This window comes from Terrapene carolina, unplaced genomic scaffold (assembly GCF_002925995.2).
Source record: "Terrapene carolina triunguis isolate 2854851 unplaced genomic scaffold, T_m_triunguis-2.0 Scaffold195, whole genome shotgun sequence".
Lineage (NCBI taxonomy): Eukaryota > Metazoa > Chordata > Testudines > Emydidae > Terrapene > Terrapene triunguis.
In genome coordinates, this window is record NW_020664546.1 from 221,754 (window position 1) to 239,974 (window position 18,221).

Sequence of the window (18,221 nt, forward strand, 5' to 3'; positions counted from 1 at the left end):
CAGTGCCCCTCCCCCCAAGGGCAGAGAGAGAACCCAGGCGTCCCGGCCCCGAAGCCAGCAACCCCCAGTCTCCGCGGGGTGGCTGCTGTGTGGCGCCCGCAGCTGCACGCCTGCGCAGAGCCGCCTTGCCCCCCTGCCCCGGGCGCAGAGGACTACACTTCCCAGGATGCGCGGCGCGCCTGCGCGTGGGCCGCCCCGGGCGGGCGGCGGGGGGCGCGCGCTCCCGCGGCGGTGATGGCGGTGCGTGGACGCGCGGCGGCGGCGGCAGCAATGGCCGCTGTGGATCGGCGGCTGCCGAGCCTCGATGACTTCGCGGGGCAGAGCTGGAGCGCCTGGGTGGAGAGGGCGGGGCCGCCCGCCGAGCCAGGTGAGGGGCCGCGCGCGCCGCCTGGGGCCGGGCCGGCGAGGCGGGGGGGCCAGGGCGGGGAGCGGGGCAGCCGCCGCCGCCGTACGGCTCCTCACCCCCGCCCGGCCGCCGGCCCCGAACAAAGGAGCCGCGGGGTCCTAGCGCCGCCTTCGCCTCCTGCGCCGCTGGGTCCTAGCGCCGCGGGGTTCCCCCGGATCACCGATCCCCCGGGATCCTGAGCACCCTGGATCCCTGAGCTCGCGGGATCCCCCGGATCCCTTATGAGATGCTGAGCACCCCGCAATCCCCGGACCACACTGGATCCCTTGTGGATCAGCTACAGCCCCCAACACCACCAGATCCCCTGCGATCCTGTGTGTGTGTCCAAAGCACCCCGTGATCCCTGACCCCACAGATCACCCATGATCCATGATGTGTGTTCTGAGCATGTATCATTTCCTGACCCCATTGGATCCCCTGCGATCATTGATCCCTTTTGTATGTGCTTAGCATGGTGTGTGAGATCTGTTATGTGCATGCTGTGATCCCCAACCCTGCCGGATCCCCTTTGATCCCTTATGTGCATCCTGGGCACCCCCTGATCCCAGACCTCACGGGATCCCTCAGGATCTCTGAATCTTGATCCACTAAATCCTGCTATGATCCTTGAGAGCCCTGATCCTTTCTCTGGATCCTGACCACATGGATTCCTGATCACACTGGATGCTCTCTGGGATCCCTACTTACCTGATCTTCTCTGTAGTCCCTGAAAGCAGATTCACCCTGTGATCCCTAAAAACAACGAGGAGTCCAGTGGCACCTTAAAGACTAACAGATTTATTGGGGCATAAGCTTTTGTGTGTAAAAAACCCACTTTTTCAGATGCACAGAGATCCTTCTCACCATTTCCTGCCCAGCAGATCCCACCATGATACTTGTCCTCAGCTCCCTAGCCCCCCTGATCCTCTGTGATGCCTGTCCTCCGATTGCCCAGCTGTCCCTTGCACCATAGAATATCAGGGTTGGAAGGGACCTCAGGAGGTCATTTAATAATATAATATAATAATAATATATGGAGATATACCTATCTCATCGAGCGGGAAGGGACCCCGAAAGGTCATTGAGTCCAGCCCCCTGCCTTCACTAGCAGGACCAAGTACTGATTTTGCCCCAGATCCCTAAATGGCCCCCTCAAAGATTGAATTCACAACCCTGGGTTTAGCAGGCCAAGGCTCAAACCACTGAGCTATTCTTCCCCCCACCTATCACTTGTGACCCCACACCGACCTCGATTCCTCACAAACCCATGCCTTCATGGCTCCTTGCTCCTGATGTCTCCTCTCCCTGCCCTGTCACCCCCTGAACTTTTCAGTTGAATCCCTGAATCTGGTCCTCCTCCATCTCATGCACCCTGATTTTTCCCTGACCCCCCGCATTATCCCTGACATTTGAACCCCCAACATGGTATGCCCTGAAACTGATCTCCCGACCCCACCCCAGAGTCTTTCATGGTCCTCTGATCTGACCCTCCTGGCATCCTCTCCTCCACTGGATTCCCCAGCAGACCTGAACTTGATCATGTTCCCCTTGTACCAGGATCCTGACCTTTGCCCTCCCTGAACCTGCTCCCTGAGCCTTACCAAGCCTGATCTCCTCCTGCCATGCCCCCATCCTGCTCCCACCCCTACTCCCCTCAGCCTGGACCTCTGCACCCTCAACCCCTGCATCCTGCGTCAGTTCCACTTGCTCCAGCCACTTCACCATCCCTCTTAGCCCTCTTTCCTCCCATGCTGCTCTTCACTCCCATGTTGCTCGCACCCCTCACTCCCGCCCTCTGCCCTCTTTCCCCAGGGGGATGGAGCTGATAGCTGTCTCTTGAGACTTTTGCCCTTGAAATCCCAGGAGTCGTTCAGAAGCATCACCATTTTGGGGGGGATCATTTGATTTCTCCAACACAGTCTGACGCTGGACTCTGGAAAGGCCCTGGAAGTGGGGGAGCAGAGGCCGGTGGAGCTGTCCCTGGTGACGCTTCTTACACTGTGGAGTGGTGTCCCTTCCCCCTCCATTATCTTTCCCTTGCACTAGATGTAGTTAGAGCATCGTGCTTCCTGATCTACTTAGGGCTCCGGCAGAGTTTGCATAATGACTCCTGTGTTTTCAGGGATTTATAGCTGGGCTGTGAAGCAAATTCCGTTTGCAGACAAGTTCATGCTGTCGGCTAAGTTCTTTGCTTGTAGATTGAAAATGGTACAGCAATGAGAGCTGGAGAAAGCCTTGTTAGTTTTTATCTAATCTCTCCTCCCGCTGGGTGCAGTGCAGGAATCTCCCTGCAGTGGGTTTGTCCTGGCTGGCCTGAATTTACTCACACTGTGGCGTTTAACATCCATGCAACTTTTTGCAAGTTGTTGCTTTATAAAAATATGCAGTTTCCCGTCTCCGAGGCTGTTCGTTGCTGGGAGCCTGTTGGCATTTCCCCCTGAGATTGGGCTATGGATTTGCCCTGGTTGGCTTTAATTTCTAGGATCATTTTCAAATCTACTCTTTAAAAAGCGTCGTCTGGGTTTAGTGCCAGAAAGAAATGACAGCGCGGGGAGAAGGGCGAATGCTTTACTGCCTCATTGATGCCTGCATCAAAACGCAGCCCCATCCCGCGAACCGCTGGTTGGTGAGAGTCGGTCCGTGTTTTGAGCTCTGTCTACAGTGGGGCGTCCTGCGCAGGCGAGTGCAGGCTGTGGTGTCCGGCTATCGGATGCAGAGGGAGCATGGTGGAGTGAAGAAAGCAAGGCCCTGGATGTCAGGACTTCTGAACCTGGCTCTGCCATTGTGTGATCGTAGGCAGATTAGCCTCTTCAGGCCCAGTTTCCCATGGGGCTTGCTGAGGTTTCGTTGTGTGGGGATGCCTGGGTGAAACGCGCTAGAGAAGAGCACAGTAGGGGGGAGAGGATTGTGACTCCTGTTGTTTGTGTGTAGTACAGTAGCATGCAGAGGCCCAGAGGTGGTCAGGACCCTGTGCGCTGGGGGCTGCCTGGACATACACTAAGAGGCAGTTCTTGCCCTGACGTGCGTACAGCCGACCTAGCCCAGCTAGACAAAGGATGGGAGAATGGAAGAACCATCTGCCCTATCTAACGGGGGAAGAACTGAGGCATGGAGTGATTAAGTGACTCGCTCAGAATCACACAGGGAGTCTTTGGGGAACAGGGGAGTGACCCAGATCTCCTGAGTCTCAGTCTGGTGCTTTAGCCACACGACCACCAGTTTTGGAGCTACAATAACCAGGTGCATCAGCTCCAACATGTGTGTCCGCAGTGGATTCTCTTTCTGCCCCTAAAGAATTTAAATTAGCCCCAGCTCCCTCCCCCACCAGAAATTCCCAGCCAGCCCTGCTTGCAGGTGGCATTCAGACAGCACCATGGGGCTGATTCGAAGGGATGTTTGGAATCCTGGAGCTGGCATGTTTGCCCCTTGCGTGTGCATGGCAGGGTGGGGGCCGTGCTGCTCGAGCGGCTGGTCTGTGGCACAACCCCAAGGTGTTCATGGGGACCGGAATGGGAGGAGGGAGTGGTGGGAAGCTACTCGTGCCCAGGAGACATGTCCCCTCTTTCTGCTGTTCTCCCTCTGATCCTCTCCGCCTTCCTTCCCAGCTGCTGGCCCCTATCCATTTACCTTTCCTTGTGGCTGCTGCCCATTCCCCCCGTCCCTCAGTGCACAGGGGTAGACCTGGGAGTGATAACAAGGGTCAGGGTGGGTTCTCCATCACTGGCAATTTGGAAATCAAGACGGGATGGCTCTCTAAGAACTCTGCTGTAGGGGTGGTTTGGGGGCAGGTCTCTGGCCTGCACTATACCGGGTGTCAGGCTGGATTGTCTCATGCTCCCTTCTGGCCTTGGAATCTATGAGCTCAAGGAAAGGAAAATGTCCCAACACGTGGAATCTGCTGGATCCCCCCCACCCTCTGCAGATCCACTTGGCTGGGGGATCATGTCCCGGGGTGGTGGGGGCAGTCCCAGAGCTCGGGACTCTTCGAGCAGGTCTGGGCTAAGCCCTGGAGAATGGTGCTGGGGACAAATTAGTGACTCCGATCTCCAGCCGCCCTGGCTGAGCACATTGGCTGCCGAGATGGTCAGCAGGGAAAGAGCGAGCCCTCCGGAAGAGTTCTACCAACCTGGAAAAAGTCGGAATAAGAGCGTCCCCAAAGGGAGCTCTTCTGGAATAGTACTGCCCTTGGAATAACTTCCCCATGTAGACAACCTTGAGTCCTGCAGGATCCACTAGGGCAAGCAGAGAGGTTGTCATGCTTTGCAGGGAAAGGAGCTGCACTAAAGGCCTTTCACAGACCCAGACAAAGACCCCTTCTTTGCCCCGGGGCCGCACCCTGGTTCCACCCCCACCTGTCATGTGGCAAACAGTCCATTGATGGCGCTGTTTGCATGTCCTGCTTGATTCAGGGAGGCCAAGCGGGAGATTCCCTGAGACCGAGGCCCTGCACCTTGTTAACTGACTGATTCTTAGGGCTCCTCAGTCTGTTGGCAGCTTGGCGACCTGCCATCCTCCCACTTTGCAAACAATTAACCCCCTCCTCCCCCTGTCAGCCTGTAGGGAGCAGGCTCTCTCGGCTTCTGGGTTAGGGGGTTCGGGGAAGGGTCCTTACTGTTGCTGATGGGGCTGATTGTCTCTAGCAGGGTCTGAGGTGGAGGAGAGCAGCAAGAACGGCAGCAAGAAAGTGGATGCGATGACACTCATTAAGGAAGGTAAGAGCTCGTCCGGCTTCTTCCAGCTCAGGGAGCTGCCTGGTTCAGTAGTGGGCATGATCTGTTCCTTTGGCCAAGGCTCTTGTTATCTGTGAGTGCCGGGAGTGGAGGGTGGTTAGCACAGGAGCTGTTGTGAATTTGGCATCAGCAGGTAACTTTGTGGCCCTGCTCATGGGTTGAGGCTGTCAGCATCACTTCCCTTCACCTGGGCCATTCAGACCGGTCCAGCACTGTCCGGCCCTCTCAGAGGAGAGAGCTGCTAAATAGCTAACCCAGCAGGATCCGCTCCTGCTTCTAGCTGCGACAGCTCCTCTTGGCTGTGCAAACCATGTCCCCTTTGGGTGGAAATGGGCTTCAGTGCACAGAGCAAACGCGGGGCAGACTTCAGCCCAGGCTGTGCCTCTCTGGCCTCGCACTCTGTGGAGCTCTGCAGAGCTGGCCTGGAGCCCAAGCACAGAACGTGGCTGTTGGGGCCTATGCTCTTCTGGGACCCCCACATCCCTTGCAAGGTTGGTGTAGCTCCAGCATTCCTGGCCTGACTGTTCCCCAGCTTCACCTGACAGCCCAGGGCCTTGATCTTGCTTGCTGCGAGGGAGGCTCCCTCAGACATTGAAAGCCGGCCCAGTGCTCTATAATCCCCCCTAGCCTCACACCAGGCAGCCCTGCAATCCAAGTGGATGAGCCCCAGAAACCCAGCATACCGTATAGCCCTAAGTCAGTCGCTTTGGCCCAGTCGCTCTTGGGGCAGGGGCAACGTGAGGGCCACAGGCTGTCCCCCAGTTTAAGGCTTGAGATGCAGAGGTTTTGGAGCCCCTGGTGAGGCCCTTGTCTCTAGATCGTCTGTGCAGCGCACCCATAAACCGGACACCAAGGTGCCCGTAGCCCCAGCATCCGCACGGGTGGCAGCTGCCCCTCCTCCGTGCCAGCCTTGCCCTGAGGGGCCTTCTCCAGGGCTGAGTGGGGAGGTCAGGCTCCATGACCCATTTGACCTTTGGCCTCTGCTGAAACTGCCCGGAGGGGGTCCCACTCGTGGTGGCGGCAGCTGCCCTGTGTCCACTGAAATCTGAGACCCACCACACTCATTTCACACAGGCCATGAACAGCCATTGGCTGGCAGCTGAGCTGGGCTGGGTTTGAGCTGGAGCCCCTGTAGTCTCCCTTTAGGGAGGGGGGACGTGACTGTCCATTCGCATTGGGTACAAAAGGTGGGTTTCCTTAGGCGTGTCTCTTGGCCTGGGCAGCCACAGCCCCACCAGGCCGCAGGGGGCCCTTCGTGGCCTCTCCCTTACCGCTGTCTCTTGCCCTGGCAGACATGTCTATCTTTGGGCACTGCCCAGCCCACGACGAGTTCTACCTGGTGGTGTGTAACCACTGTAGCCAAGTGGTCAAGCCTCAAGCCTTTCAGAAGCACTGCGGTAAGCCGATTGACTGTCCGGGGTGAGGTCAGCAGCTGGGCCCCTTCTGAGGCCAGCCGGGAATGGGGACCTGGTTCTATTCTCCTCCCCCGCGTTCTCTAGGCGCCGACCTCGGAGCGGCTCTGGAATGACGACTCCGCTGGTGTCCCAGCCACAGCTGCTGTGTTCTAGATTGAGCCTGGGGCGTGGGGGTCCAGAGGGAAGGCTCTGCCTCCTCCGTCTGCAGTGGGGAGAGAAATGCTGCAGAGGCAGCAGCGTGGGGCTGTGCAGGAAGCCGCAGGCCACCCAGGTCCCCCACCGACTGCACTTGGTCTTGTTTTGCGACATTTATGCACCCTTCGCCCTGGCCCCGCAGCCCTAATGCTGCCTGGTGTGGAGGGGCAGCCCCGGGGGGTGAAGGTCTAGGAGAGGAGCCCCCTGCACTCCCTGTTGTGGGGCTGGGCCTGGCTCCCTGCTCTGGGCATCGTGACTGGGTGTAGGGGGTTGCAACGCCACACAGGTTTGGCCCGGCCATCATGATGCGGGGTGGCCAGGCCACGTTTGAGTGAGTGGTATTGTGAACTGGCGCATGCCCATGAGAGAGGGGCAGCCGGGCCAAACCTGAGTGACGCTGTGACCCCCGTGCTAGGCTACAATGCCTGTGGCGAGCCAGACCCTGCCCCACGGGACAGGAGCTGCCGCTATGGGGAGAGTGTGGGGCAGGCTTGCTCTCTGGGCTGGGAGAAGTGTATGTTTTCCTAGGGCCTGGTAACACACTTAGGTCCTTCCCATGACTCGCTGGTGGGTCAGGACCCACCATTTGGGAAACGCTTTCTTAGGGGACCTTCAAAAAGCATCCCTGAGTTATGAGCTGGCAGCTTGTTTCCCATCCCAGCCGTCGTCCTCTGTCCCCCCGCACCTGGCACAATCCCACCCTCTCCTCCACGGCAGGAGCTGCCTGCTGCTGGGAGGCCCCCAGCAATCAGTGGCAGGGCAAGAGAGCGTGGAGGAGCTACCTTCAGCATCCTGGAAAGGATGGGGGGTGGGAAAGAGCAGCATAGGGAGCCATGTTCCTGGGGTGGGCCGAGCAAGGGGTGCCTGGCTGCTCTGCCTGGCCTGGTTGGGTGGCTCCCAGGTTCTGGTGCTGGGCATGGTTCTCCGGGGGCCTGCAGGGAGGTGGAGTGGAGCAGCCTGTTCGGGACCCTGCCACCGCACTGGGGCATCGAAGGGTCTGATAGCTGTCGGCACATGTTGGACCCGCTGGGGTCTGTTGGGCCGGCTCCCAAACACAGGGTTTTGCAAGCAAAGGTGATGTACAAGGCAGATGAGGCTGCTAGAGTGAGGGGGTTGCCTGTTGGGCTGAGCACAGGCCCGGGAGCCAGGACTCCTGGGTTCTTAGCCAGCACTGCTGCTCAATTCAGACAAGCAAGCTGGAGATGGGAAAAGCGGCATTGCCCAGGCTCCACCCCAGGCCAGCTGGATGGTTCTGTTAAAATGATCAGCAGTGAGATGACTGTTGCTGTTTCAGTTGTCGTCGTTAGCCTTCAGAGTGAACGACACGCTGAGATGAACGGGGCCGTTCCTGTGGGGCCGGCCTGGCTGCAGACTCAGGCGGCCCTTGGTGCCTTGGGGCGTGTTTGCAGCCCCTTTCCCCCGGGGCGTTGGAGAGCAGTGAGGGCTGTTCCCTTCCTTTGATGGGCAGGGCCACATGTGCGCGTGTCACTGACAGAGCCTCCCCCTCCCCTCCAGAAAGACGTCACGGACCTCTCAGCAAGCTCTACGCCCGGGCGCAGGTATCTGCCAACGCCCAGAAGTGCCATGCGGTCAACGGCCAGCCCCCTGCCTGCGGGGGCCACGGCAGCGCCAAGGCCTCACGGGAGAAGTCGCAGAGCTCCCGCAGCCGGGCCCAGCACCCGCCCGAGAGGCCAGACAAGGCGCAGAAAGACAACCTCTGGTGAGTGGGACGGGGCAAAGGGGGAGCCTGCTCTCACGTGGGGGGTGGGGTGGGCTCGACACAGAGGGGTTGAGGGGAGCCTGGCTCCACTCTCATGTGGGTGTGGGGGGAGCCTGTGCTCTTCTGATGTGAGAGGGGTTGGGGGGCAGCCCCACTCCGGGGAGGGTGACCCTGCTCTCCTGTGTGGGGAGGAGGAAGGGGGGCGATGGAGAGAGACATGGGGGGAGGGGCAGTCGGGGACTGAGAGCCCCACTCTTATATGGGTGGAGGAGGTTAGGGGGAGCCCCACTGCACTCTGACGTGGGGGGAGGGGCCACAGGGAAACCCCAGCTGGCTCTGACGTGGGGAGGGGGATGAAGGGGGATGTGCTGGGGAAGGGGGAGCCCCACCCCACTTTGTTGGGCTCGGGAGATGCACTGCTCCGGCTGTGCGGCAGGGTCTCGATGGAGACCGTGCCTTTGCCCCCGGCTGCCTGGGCCTCAGTGGACGGAGGCGTTTCCAGAGCAGGGTGTCGTCTCCCTCTGTGCGCGCCGGGGGTCGCTCACCTGGACTGCGCTCGGGAGGGATGGCAGTCCCAGCCCGATGGTCCCCTCTGAGGAGAGGCACAAGGAAATGAGGGCCCTGCACTAGCTCAGCCAGCCCTGGCCCCTGCCAGTGCTTGCACCTCCCATTCAGCCCAGCCATTGTGGCCGGTTGGACTGGCGTCTGTGTGCGACACAGGGGTAGCCTGAGGTACGTGGCAGGCCGGAGCACACGCGACCACAAGGCTGGTGGGCAGCAGGCCCAGTCCAGGGGCTCAGAAGGGTAGCCCAGAGTCCAGGTCTCACAAGCCCAGAGCACCTACCCCAGGATGTGGCTCGGGGGCTGGGACCTGGCCCAGACGGGCCTCAGTCACCCTCTGCTGCCGGGGAGGTTTGCAGCTGTCACTAGCGCATTTCCTGGCTGAGCTCTCGGAGCCTGTCCCTTCTCCTTCCAGTTTGTTCATGCCGGTGGTGAACCTGGAGAAGATTTCCAGCCTTCCCAAGCCAGATGGACACGGCATCAAGGTGCCCCCGAAGGCTGCTGCTGCTTCCGTCCCCGGGCAGCCACCTGCCAACTCCAAAGAGCCCATGGGGAAGCTGTCCCTGGCAGTGTCGCCCAAAGAGCCGCTTGTGCCAGCCAAGGCAGGAGTTGACTCCGTTGTGCCTGCCGATGGTCTGGACAGGAAACCAGAGAGCACCTCTGCCTCAGGGGAGAAGGAGCCGGGCGCCAGCAAACCGCCTCCCAAATCCCACAAGAAGATGGCGCGTGAGTCCTGCTGTTCCTCCTTCACTGCCCGGTGGGGGTGATGCTGAATCAGGCCAAGGTGACAGCTGGACAGGGCGTTTGGGTGGTGGCGACTCAGCAGCCCTGTGCGATGACACAGCTGCATGGCTCAGTGCTGGCTGCCAGCCGTGATCGCTTAGCGGCTCAATTCAGCCTCTCTCCTTGAGCGGGAGGTGTGTTGGGGGGTGGGCTCTTCTCTGCCCCATGGCAGGAGCAGGGATCCTGGCATCTCCTTTTCTCTCCTGCCACACACACACACACCAGCTGAGCCACTCCCTTCCCAGCCCAAGGAGCGCTCCCCTGATTGGAGCCCAGGAAGATTGAGAAGGCCACCAGCCAGATCCTGGGACTCATCTAGTGCCTGTATAGCCCTAAAGAGCTGCACGCAGCTAGGGGGCTGTCTGCTGGGTCCCATGAGAGAGAGCCTGGGCCAGTGCCTCAAACCTAGAACTGGGAGTCAGGCCATCTGTGTCCTAGTCTCCTGCCACTGACCCACTGTGCGGACTTGGGCAAGTCACTTAAATGCTCAGTGCCTCAGTTTCCCCATCTGGACAATGAGACCAACACTGGAGATTGTGAGGCCAAAGGAGCTGTTCACAGTGTTCAGAGATCCCGTTGCATGTCTTTGCATCTCCTGCACTCGCCCAACGCTGCTTTAGTTGTGGTTCGGGACGTTTCAATCCACCCTGGCAAGCCCATGAAAACCTTTCCATTCATGCCCGTTCAGTAAGCCCCAAACCCCATCTTGCTTTGTAATAACAGATCCTAAGAACTGGGCCTCATTTCTCGGGGGGAAGGTTTTATATAACACCTACTGCAGTTGTATCTGAGCTCCGCCCCACGGCAAAGAGCATGAAAGCTGGTGATGACAGCACCCCTTTAAAATAGAGGCAAGAAGCAAGATTTTCCCTTTTGAAATGGCGAGAACCTCCTGGCACAAAAGCTTGTTGCAACAGTCAACCAAAGCTCCAGGCCAAACGCAGGGATCTTAGGAAGTTTGACAAAGACTCTAAAGAGCAGGGCGAGCTCAGGGGATCCAGCCAGGCCCTGTCCATGCTTTCCCCTTGTGCATCTCAGCTCTGTCTTTCTGCCCTGCAGGGAAGGAGTGTGATTTGAACAGGCAGTGTGGAGTTGTGAATCCTGACACCAAAAAGATCTGCACCCGGCTGCTGACCTGCAAGGTACTGTCATGTGTGAGATTGTTTCCTGGTAGAACAATAGGAGGCGGGGTGAGTTCCTGTCCCCCTACAGCCCAGCTGGAGGTTGAAGGGCTCTGCAGGAGGCTCCATACTGACATGCCCACTGGGGAAGAGAAGCGTTTGCTGTTGCATGGCTATAAAGTGCCACCTTGTGAAGGTCTAATCCAGTGGTTCTCAACCTATTTACCATTATGGGCCACACATGCAGCTCTCTGTTATGTGGGCCACATCCACACAATATATATACTACCTGTATGGCCCTGAGGATGTCACATGGTCCGCAGCTGTGTGCTGACGGGGATGCAAGCAGCCCACAGGTCAAGGGTTGAGAGCCACTGCTCTAGCCTGTTGGAGGAGAGGGGGTGGGAGATGTAGTGCTGACTGGCTCTAGGAGGCCCCCATGGACTAGAGACACCGCTTCATCTCACGGCTCAGCGGCATGCATGCAGACAGGGAAACGTGGAGCCTCGGGCCTCTGCTCCAAACATAGGCCTCTCCCCTGGGAGGCCCAGGAGAATCTCCACTAGCTGAATTAGTAAGAGGGTCTGTAGCTCCTGCGAGCCTCTAGGCACTAGGGGGGGTTCCCATGGGGGGTCTGATGGCATCCTGTGGTGAGCCGGGGCTGTGACGCTCTCCCCTCCTGCCCTCATCACAGATTCACTCCGTGCACCAGCGCCGTGAGGTGCAGGGCCGGGCGAAGGACTTTGACGTCTTGGTGGCGGAGCTGAAGGCCAGTTCCAGGAAGGGGGAGTCCCCCAAGGAGAAGAGCCCGGTGAGGAAGGAAGTGCTCCCCGACCGACTCTCCCAGGAAGCCTCCTCCGGGGCGCAGACCTCGTTGGTTCTACCCAGCACTTCCCCTTGCCGCGCAAAGCAGCCCCACTCCCACTGTGCACTTCCCAGGTAACGCAGCAGCAGGGAACCTCGGGTTTGCCTCCAGCAACCATCTGTGTGTGTCAGTCCGGGCAGACTCACTCGCCCTAGCGTAGGAGGGGGTGCTGTGCAGGTGCCTCTCTGGGGCTGGCCTCTCCCACCTTCCCCGTGCAGGGATCCTAGCAGAACCAGGCCCCAGTGGGGACTGTCTACCCTTTCCAGCAGTGCCTCTGGCACATAGATCCCCCCGGCCTAACCCCATCCCTCTGCAGCTTTAACCTGTAGGCCCCCAGAGACGACAGTTCTCACTCCTCTGCCTCTCATTGGGTTCAGGTCCAGGGTTTCCTCAGAGAGCGACCCGGAGGAGCCGTCCACGACCTGTGGCGACAGAGACCCCGGGCTCTACCCCTTCCCTGTGCCCAAGGGCAGTAGCCGGGTATCGAGTGACGAGAGCGAGGACGACATGGCCGAGGAATCCCACAGGCTGGACTGTCATTATGCAACACGGCCACCACGGCCTCAGGCGGTGAGTGCTTGGCGTGAGGTGGGGTGGGTCTCTGCCCCTCTCTGTGCGGAGACCGGTGCCCCCTGGTGGCACTGGGGACAATGACCTGTCCAGTGATTCTCAGGCCAGTTTGTCAGCATCCTGCTCCAACAGAGGTGCTTGGATCTCAGAATCCAGCTGGCACCCGTGCAGAGTTGCCACATTTGGGGCGGGGAAGGAGATAGGGGGTTGGGGACCCAGTCGACAGTCCATCCTCTCTGCCATGCTATGGGCTGGGCTCCTGACCCACGGCAGGGTGCTGCTATGTGGTTTACAGGGGTCTCAGCCTCCCTGATGGCTCTCTCCCCCTCCTCTCTTAATCCCATCCAGTTTTGCACCTTCGGAAGCCGCTTGGTCAGCCCCGGGTGTTATGTGTTCAACCGACGGCTGGACCGGTTCTGCTCAGCCCTCAGCTCCATGTTGGAGAGACACCTCAGCTCACACATGTGGAAGTGAGTGTCCTGCTTGGGGAGGCAGCGCCTGGGCCAGGGTGGGGCGAGTGTGTCTGCGCCTGGCCCAGGCAGTGGGGGTGGGGTGCCTGGGAATGTGGGAGGAAATCGTTCCTGGCTCACATACTGAGATAAGAGACTGCCCGAGTGGCACCTGCCCCTGCTCAGCTCCTGGGGGGGTTGCCTTCCCCTGTGGTGGGGACAGCTGAGCTCTGGGCTAGACAGTTGGCAGTTCCCAGTCCAGCCACTCCCCTCCTCAGTCAGCTTCCAAAGGGTGGGGTGAGCATTAGCACCTCTGCCTCCCATCCTCGGCCTAGCGCCGGGGTGGCATTGGGTGCGATTGGCCTTCAGTCTGTTGGGAAGACCATGCAGACGTGTGTGGGCAGAGAAAACGCATGGTAAGATCTCTAGCCGTTCATGGGGGAAGCTCACCCTACGTGCACGGGGGGGTGTCGTGACCCCATTATTGTAACCGAGGCAGGCTGCAGAGGAAGCCTTGGGGGACCCAAGGAAGCACTGAGGAGGCAGTTTTCAGGAAGGGAGGTCAGCTGATGTGTCAATCACTTTTGTTCCTTTCAGCCTTGCTAAATTTAGAGGGTGACTTCTATTTCAGTCTGTACGGTAATGCCTGCCCCTGCCCCCCTTCCCTTCTGCCTGCAGTGGGAGCGGCTGGTGGGGTCCCTCCATGCCTTCAGAGCATCTGGGGGAGCGAGAGAGGATGGCCATTGTGAGCAGAACCCCAAATAGAGTGGTAGCATGTTAAGAGATTACAGCAGGCACTGGGGAGCCAGGACACCTGCGTTCTATTTGTAGCTCAGTCACTGACTTACTGAGTGACCTGAGCCAGCCCCTTTACTGCGTTGTGCCTCAATTTCCCCATCTGTATAACAGGGGTGACATCCCCAGTCTGTTGGGGGAGCCGAGGCTGGGCTAGCGTTCGGAATGTGCTTTGAGATCTCAGCGGCAGGGAATATTAAGAGCAGGATCCTTATAAAGTGCTTTGCCAGGAACGTAAATAATTCCTATTAACATTTATCGGGCTGGTTAACACCTGCCTGGCCTGTTCCTACCCCACACCCCCAAATCCCCACCACCTGCAGTGACGCTAAGTCCCGGCTTCCCCCAGCAGGTGGGGCTGGAGCACAGGGCTTGATGCACGGCCCTGATAGACAGGCGCATGAGAGAGACAGCCGGGGATCAGAGGGGGAGGAAAGAGCCCAGGGTCCCCAGGGAGGATGGGGGTCAGAGTAGGGAGGAGATGGTGGGGACTAGAGGAGGAGGCATCTTGGGATTGGAAGGGCGACGGGGCCAGGGGAGAGGTGGGACATGGCCTGGGATCAGATGGGGGAAGCGACAGCCTGGGGTTGGATGGGGAAAGGGCAGGTGGGTGCGGTGTGGGGGAGGCAGCCTGGGATCAGATGGGGGAGGGGCTGGGGGGTGGGATTTGTGGGGTGTCGTTTAAATAAGCAGCAGCCTCTCCCCCTACCTTTCTGATTCTGCTTCATTGACCTCACCAGGAAGATCCCTCCAGCTGCTGACCCCCAGCTGCACCCAGCCCCGTCGCCCGCCAGCCTGGGCTCCTCCACATCCAGCACTTCCCAGATCGGCAGTTCCTCGCTGGCGTGCAGCCTTCCCCACGGCGCCCCCGGAAGGACCTCCTTGTCCTGTACAGCAATGGCCACCAGGGAGAGCCGTGGCCACCCCAGCCTGAGCTACACGGTGGGCTCGCCCCATGCCGCGGCCGCCTGCAGCCAATCGGACTGCACAGGCGGGAGCCAGTCCATCACCTCCCCGCTCCCGGCCAACACCCCCTCGCCATCCTTCAGCAAGTTGCCTTCCACTAAGGCCAGCAAGTCCTCCAAAGCCAAGGAGCCGGCGGGCGGCGGGGAGCCAGAGGCCTCGGCCCGAAAGCGCAAGCAGCCTCTGGGCGCCGCCACTGGCCCCCCGTACAAACGGACCTGCCTCCTGGACCCGGGCAAGGGCAAGGTGGCCAGCTGCCAGGTCCCCCACCCGCCTGCAAAGACCAAACCCTCCCTGGGCTCCCCCTCTGCCGCTTCCCTCAACGGCGCCATCTCACCAGGCTCCAGAGTCAAGCGAGCCGGCCACCTGGACTGCAGGGCTCCCGGCCACCCTCAAGTCAAAGCCTCCCAACTGGAGAACCGGGTCTCCCCCCTGAACGGGCCGAAAGCACTGCAGGCCAACTGCCTCTCGGACGAGGAGGCCAAGAAGCGCAAGAACGTGGCCACCTACTGCAGGCCAGTGAAGGCCAAGCACCCCACCGCCGCCTCCGACTCAGGCTGCGCTGTGCGGAGGAAGAAGGCCGTCGCCTCGCTGGGCTTCGAGGAGAAGCGGAACGCACTGAAGGTACGTGTGTCCCCCCTCCTCCCCACCACCACTCCCCACCACTGTGCACCCCCACAGCGGGCGGATCTTCCTGCCCTGCCCATCAACAATGCAGTGGGCCTCTGGGTCTCCCCCTGCTGCTCTGTCGTCCCCCCCACCCCATAGCAGTTCTTTTCCCAAAATCCCCCTCCCCATTCTCGTGGCTGCGTCCTGGGGTCTGCAGCGCCTTCCCAGATGGACCCCGTGGTTCATGGGGCCCTTCTGAGCTCTGCGGGGCTGGACCAGGCTGCAGAGGTCTGAGCAGAGCGGACACAGGGAGTAGCTGCCACAGGATGGGAGCCCTTCCCTGGGGCACTGTCTGGCAAGCAGGCTCCTTGAAGCCCAGACAGCTGGCAGCTCATCCCCTGGCCACCAGACAGTACAGATCCCCAGCATGAGACGGGTTAATAGGACTATGGTTACGTGCAAAGTGGTCTGTATTCCAAGCACTCTTCGGAGGTGTCACATCCCCAGCGGGTGGCGCTGTTGGGAGTTGGCTTGGGGGGGGTGCCCACAGCTGCTCCCTCCCAGCAGGGGCTCAGGCTGAGGACAGCCAGCAGGACATGCTTTTCCCAGTAGGAGGTGCTGTGGAACTGAGGCAGAGGCCTTGCCTTGCGGGAGCTCACAGCACTGCAGAGAATGGTCCTGGCTGTTGGGAAGGATTGTGGCCTCTCCTAACAGGAGGCATGTAGGTCATGACTGGTGTGGGATGGGTACATGACCGGTACCCCCCGGTCTGTGGGGTGAGAACACGGCTGATCAGCTTCTGAACTCTGCCAAGAAACAGTTCTGTTCCCACCTCTGCCCCAGACTCGCTGGGTGAATTGCTTCCCCTCTCTGGGCCTCAGTTTCCCCGTCCATAAAATGGGGAGAATGATCTTGACCTGCTTCTCAGGGGTTGTGAGCTTTGATGTGCTGATCTGCTCTGAAACGTCAAACATCCCCCCTGTACTCAGCCAACTTGCTTTCTGGCTGTGTGCATCACAGCTTCTTGGTGTCATTACGTTTCTACTCCTTGTGTCTCCCATTAGCCCTGCAGGGCAGAGTCTATTCCTGTTAGACCTGTGGGGCCAGCCCGGCCACCGGAAAGAGTCTGTTCCTTTTTGTGCATCAACAGAATCAGTCAGTGACCTCTGTGAAAACCCACTAGGGGTCACTTAACTTGGCCTGTCGAACCTTTATTACTGATGATGTGCAACAAAGACAGAGCCCAGCTGGATTCTCAGGTCCCTGGGGAAGTTTGTGGGGGAGGGAATCACCATTTTATGGGAGGAGGCACATTCGCTGGGAAGTTGCAGATCTTAACAAGGGCCACACGATGGCATTTCCAGCAGCACAGGGCATGCTGCACTTCTCTGAAGGGCTCTGGCACTGAGAGCTCTTATTCAGCTATTCAGATGCAAACACAAGAGTGTGCTTTTATTATAAGTAGACGCCAATTAGACACAGCCCTTGGGCTCCTGACAAGTCGCCCTAGTCCCTGAGCCCCTGCGGCGGGGGAACATTGGCCCTCCACGCTCGTCTGTTCTGCTCCTTTGTTCCGCTGTGCTGACCCCCTGTCCTCTTGTCTCCTTGCAGTCGAAAGCGCATTAACAAGCAAGTGCCTGTGCGATGCAGACGGAGCCATCGGTCCTGAGGACTGGGAGGCCCTGGGTCGGATTCAGAGGCCACTGCTTTTTATAACTTTATATTATTTTTTTTAAAAGAAAAAAAAACTCTATAAAAATACCTCAAGACTCTTTTCCTGTTCTGTTGCTGCTAAAAAAACCCGAACGAACAAAATCCCAAGGGGGAAAAAAAAATCCAGACGCAAACCCGATCCACACCTGGGAGGAGGTTTGAAGCGGATGGACTGGACCGAGGAGGCAGCCACACAGCCGGGCTGGGATATTTATAAGAATTATTATTGTTGTTTTTGTTTCTTTTTTAAAAAAAGAAAAATCAGTATTGAAAGGATGGTTTGGCCTGTGGCGTTCAGCGTGGGGGTGGGGGAGGGGGAGGGGCAGGCGCCCCCTCCTGGTAGGGCCAGGAAGCGGATTTTCCAGCCAGCTACATGTGGGGGTGGATCCCTCTGCAGGCCGTGCCCTGGTGTGCATGTCATCGCCCATTGCTGCTAGTGCCCTGACATATGCCTGGTGCATGGGTGGCTCCCCCTGCTGGCAGTGCCCTGACATGTAGGCACTTCCCTTCTCCTAAAGCTGTGCTTGGTGACGCAAGCGTTTTCGCTGCTCCGGAACGGGGCTTATGTCAGGATCATGCAGTGTTCATGCCGGTCCTTTAGTGCAAAGTCTTGGGCTACTTCATGAGGCCTCTGTTTTTCTGATTCCCTCTGCTGTTCATTATGCCTGGCCCGATCTCTATCTCAGTGCCCCCTTCCTGTTCTAACCCTGGTCAGCGACTGGCACCCAGTGAAGTGGTTGTGTGATAGACAGGAATATCCCACCCCGATGGGACAGCCCTGAACCGGCACCCATGTTCTTGTCTAACTCTCCTCCAGCTCATGTCTTTGTTTGTGAAGATTACTACCTTGCACTGTCCTTAGGACCAGGGTGGCTTGAGCCAGTCGTGGTGTGGCTGAGAATCATATCTGCTGCTTGGCCAATGCTGTGCTGGTCCAACCCCCCAAGTCTATTATTATGAATTATTTGTTGTATTGGGCTAATGGCTCAAGGCCCCGACGGGCTGGGCATTGTACAAATCCATGGTTAGAGACAGTCCCTGCCCCAATCTCAACTAGACAAAGGGTGGGAAGGAAAACAGGCACATAGAGGGTAAAAGTGACTTGCCCAAGGTCATCCAGCAGCCAAGTGGCAAAGCTGGGAATAGGCCCAAGGCTCCTGACCCCCAGTCCAGGTCCTTTGTCCAGCTGCCTTTTTTTCCCCTCTTCCAAGAAAGCTGGTTAGTGTTGGATCTGTAACTCGATGGTGAGATCCTGGGGAAAGGCTGCAGGGCTGGCATTCCAAGGAGAGCCCAGACAGGCGGTTTGGATAGAGACCCTTTTCAGCTTATAGCTGTTCTTTAAACAGG

At 58.9% G+C, this 18,221-nt stretch overlaps 1 protein-coding gene across 2 annotated transcripts; it reads left to right on the plus strand.

Annotated features, from left to right (window-relative positions):
* Window positions 1-234: 234 nt before the first annotated feature.
* ATXN7L2 (ataxin 7 like 2) lies at window positions 235-17,075 on the plus strand. 2 transcript variants are annotated; one of them, XM_024192650.1, is made up of 11 exons: window positions 235-367; window positions 5,029-5,097; window positions 6,408-6,512; window positions 8,241-8,445; window positions 9,422-9,732; window positions 10,849-10,931; window positions 11,605-11,849; window positions 12,153-12,345; window positions 12,694-12,815; window positions 14,330-15,176; window positions 16,773-17,075. In XM_024192650.1, the coding sequence occupies exons 1-11, from the start codon at window positions 235-237 to the stop codon at window positions 16,785-16,787; spliced, it is 2,328 nt and encodes a 775-aa protein (XP_024048418.1). In that variant the 3' UTR covers window positions 16,788-17,075. The 2 variants fall into 2 exon arrangements, with proteins under 2 accessions (XP_024048418.1, XP_024048425.1); XM_024192657.2 differs by having other exon boundaries at window positions 268-367; window positions 5,026-5,097.
* Window positions 17,076-18,221: the final 1,146 nt, after the last annotated feature.

Excerpts from the sequence above, each read along its gene's own strand:
- ATXN7L2 (XM_024192650.1), top strand. The coding sequence starts at position 235 with ATGGCGGTGCGTGGACGCGCGGCGGCGGCGGCAGCAATGGCCGCTGTG. Across the intron at positions 368-5,028 it reads GGGGCCGCCCGCCGAGCCAG|GGTCTGAGGTGGAGGAGAGC; the intron begins GTGAGGGGCCGC and ends TGTCTCTAGCAG. Across the intron at positions 12,346-12,693 it reads GGCCACCACGGCCTCAGGCG|TTTTGCACCTTCGGAAGCCG; the intron begins GTGAGTGCTTGG and ends AATCCCATCCAG.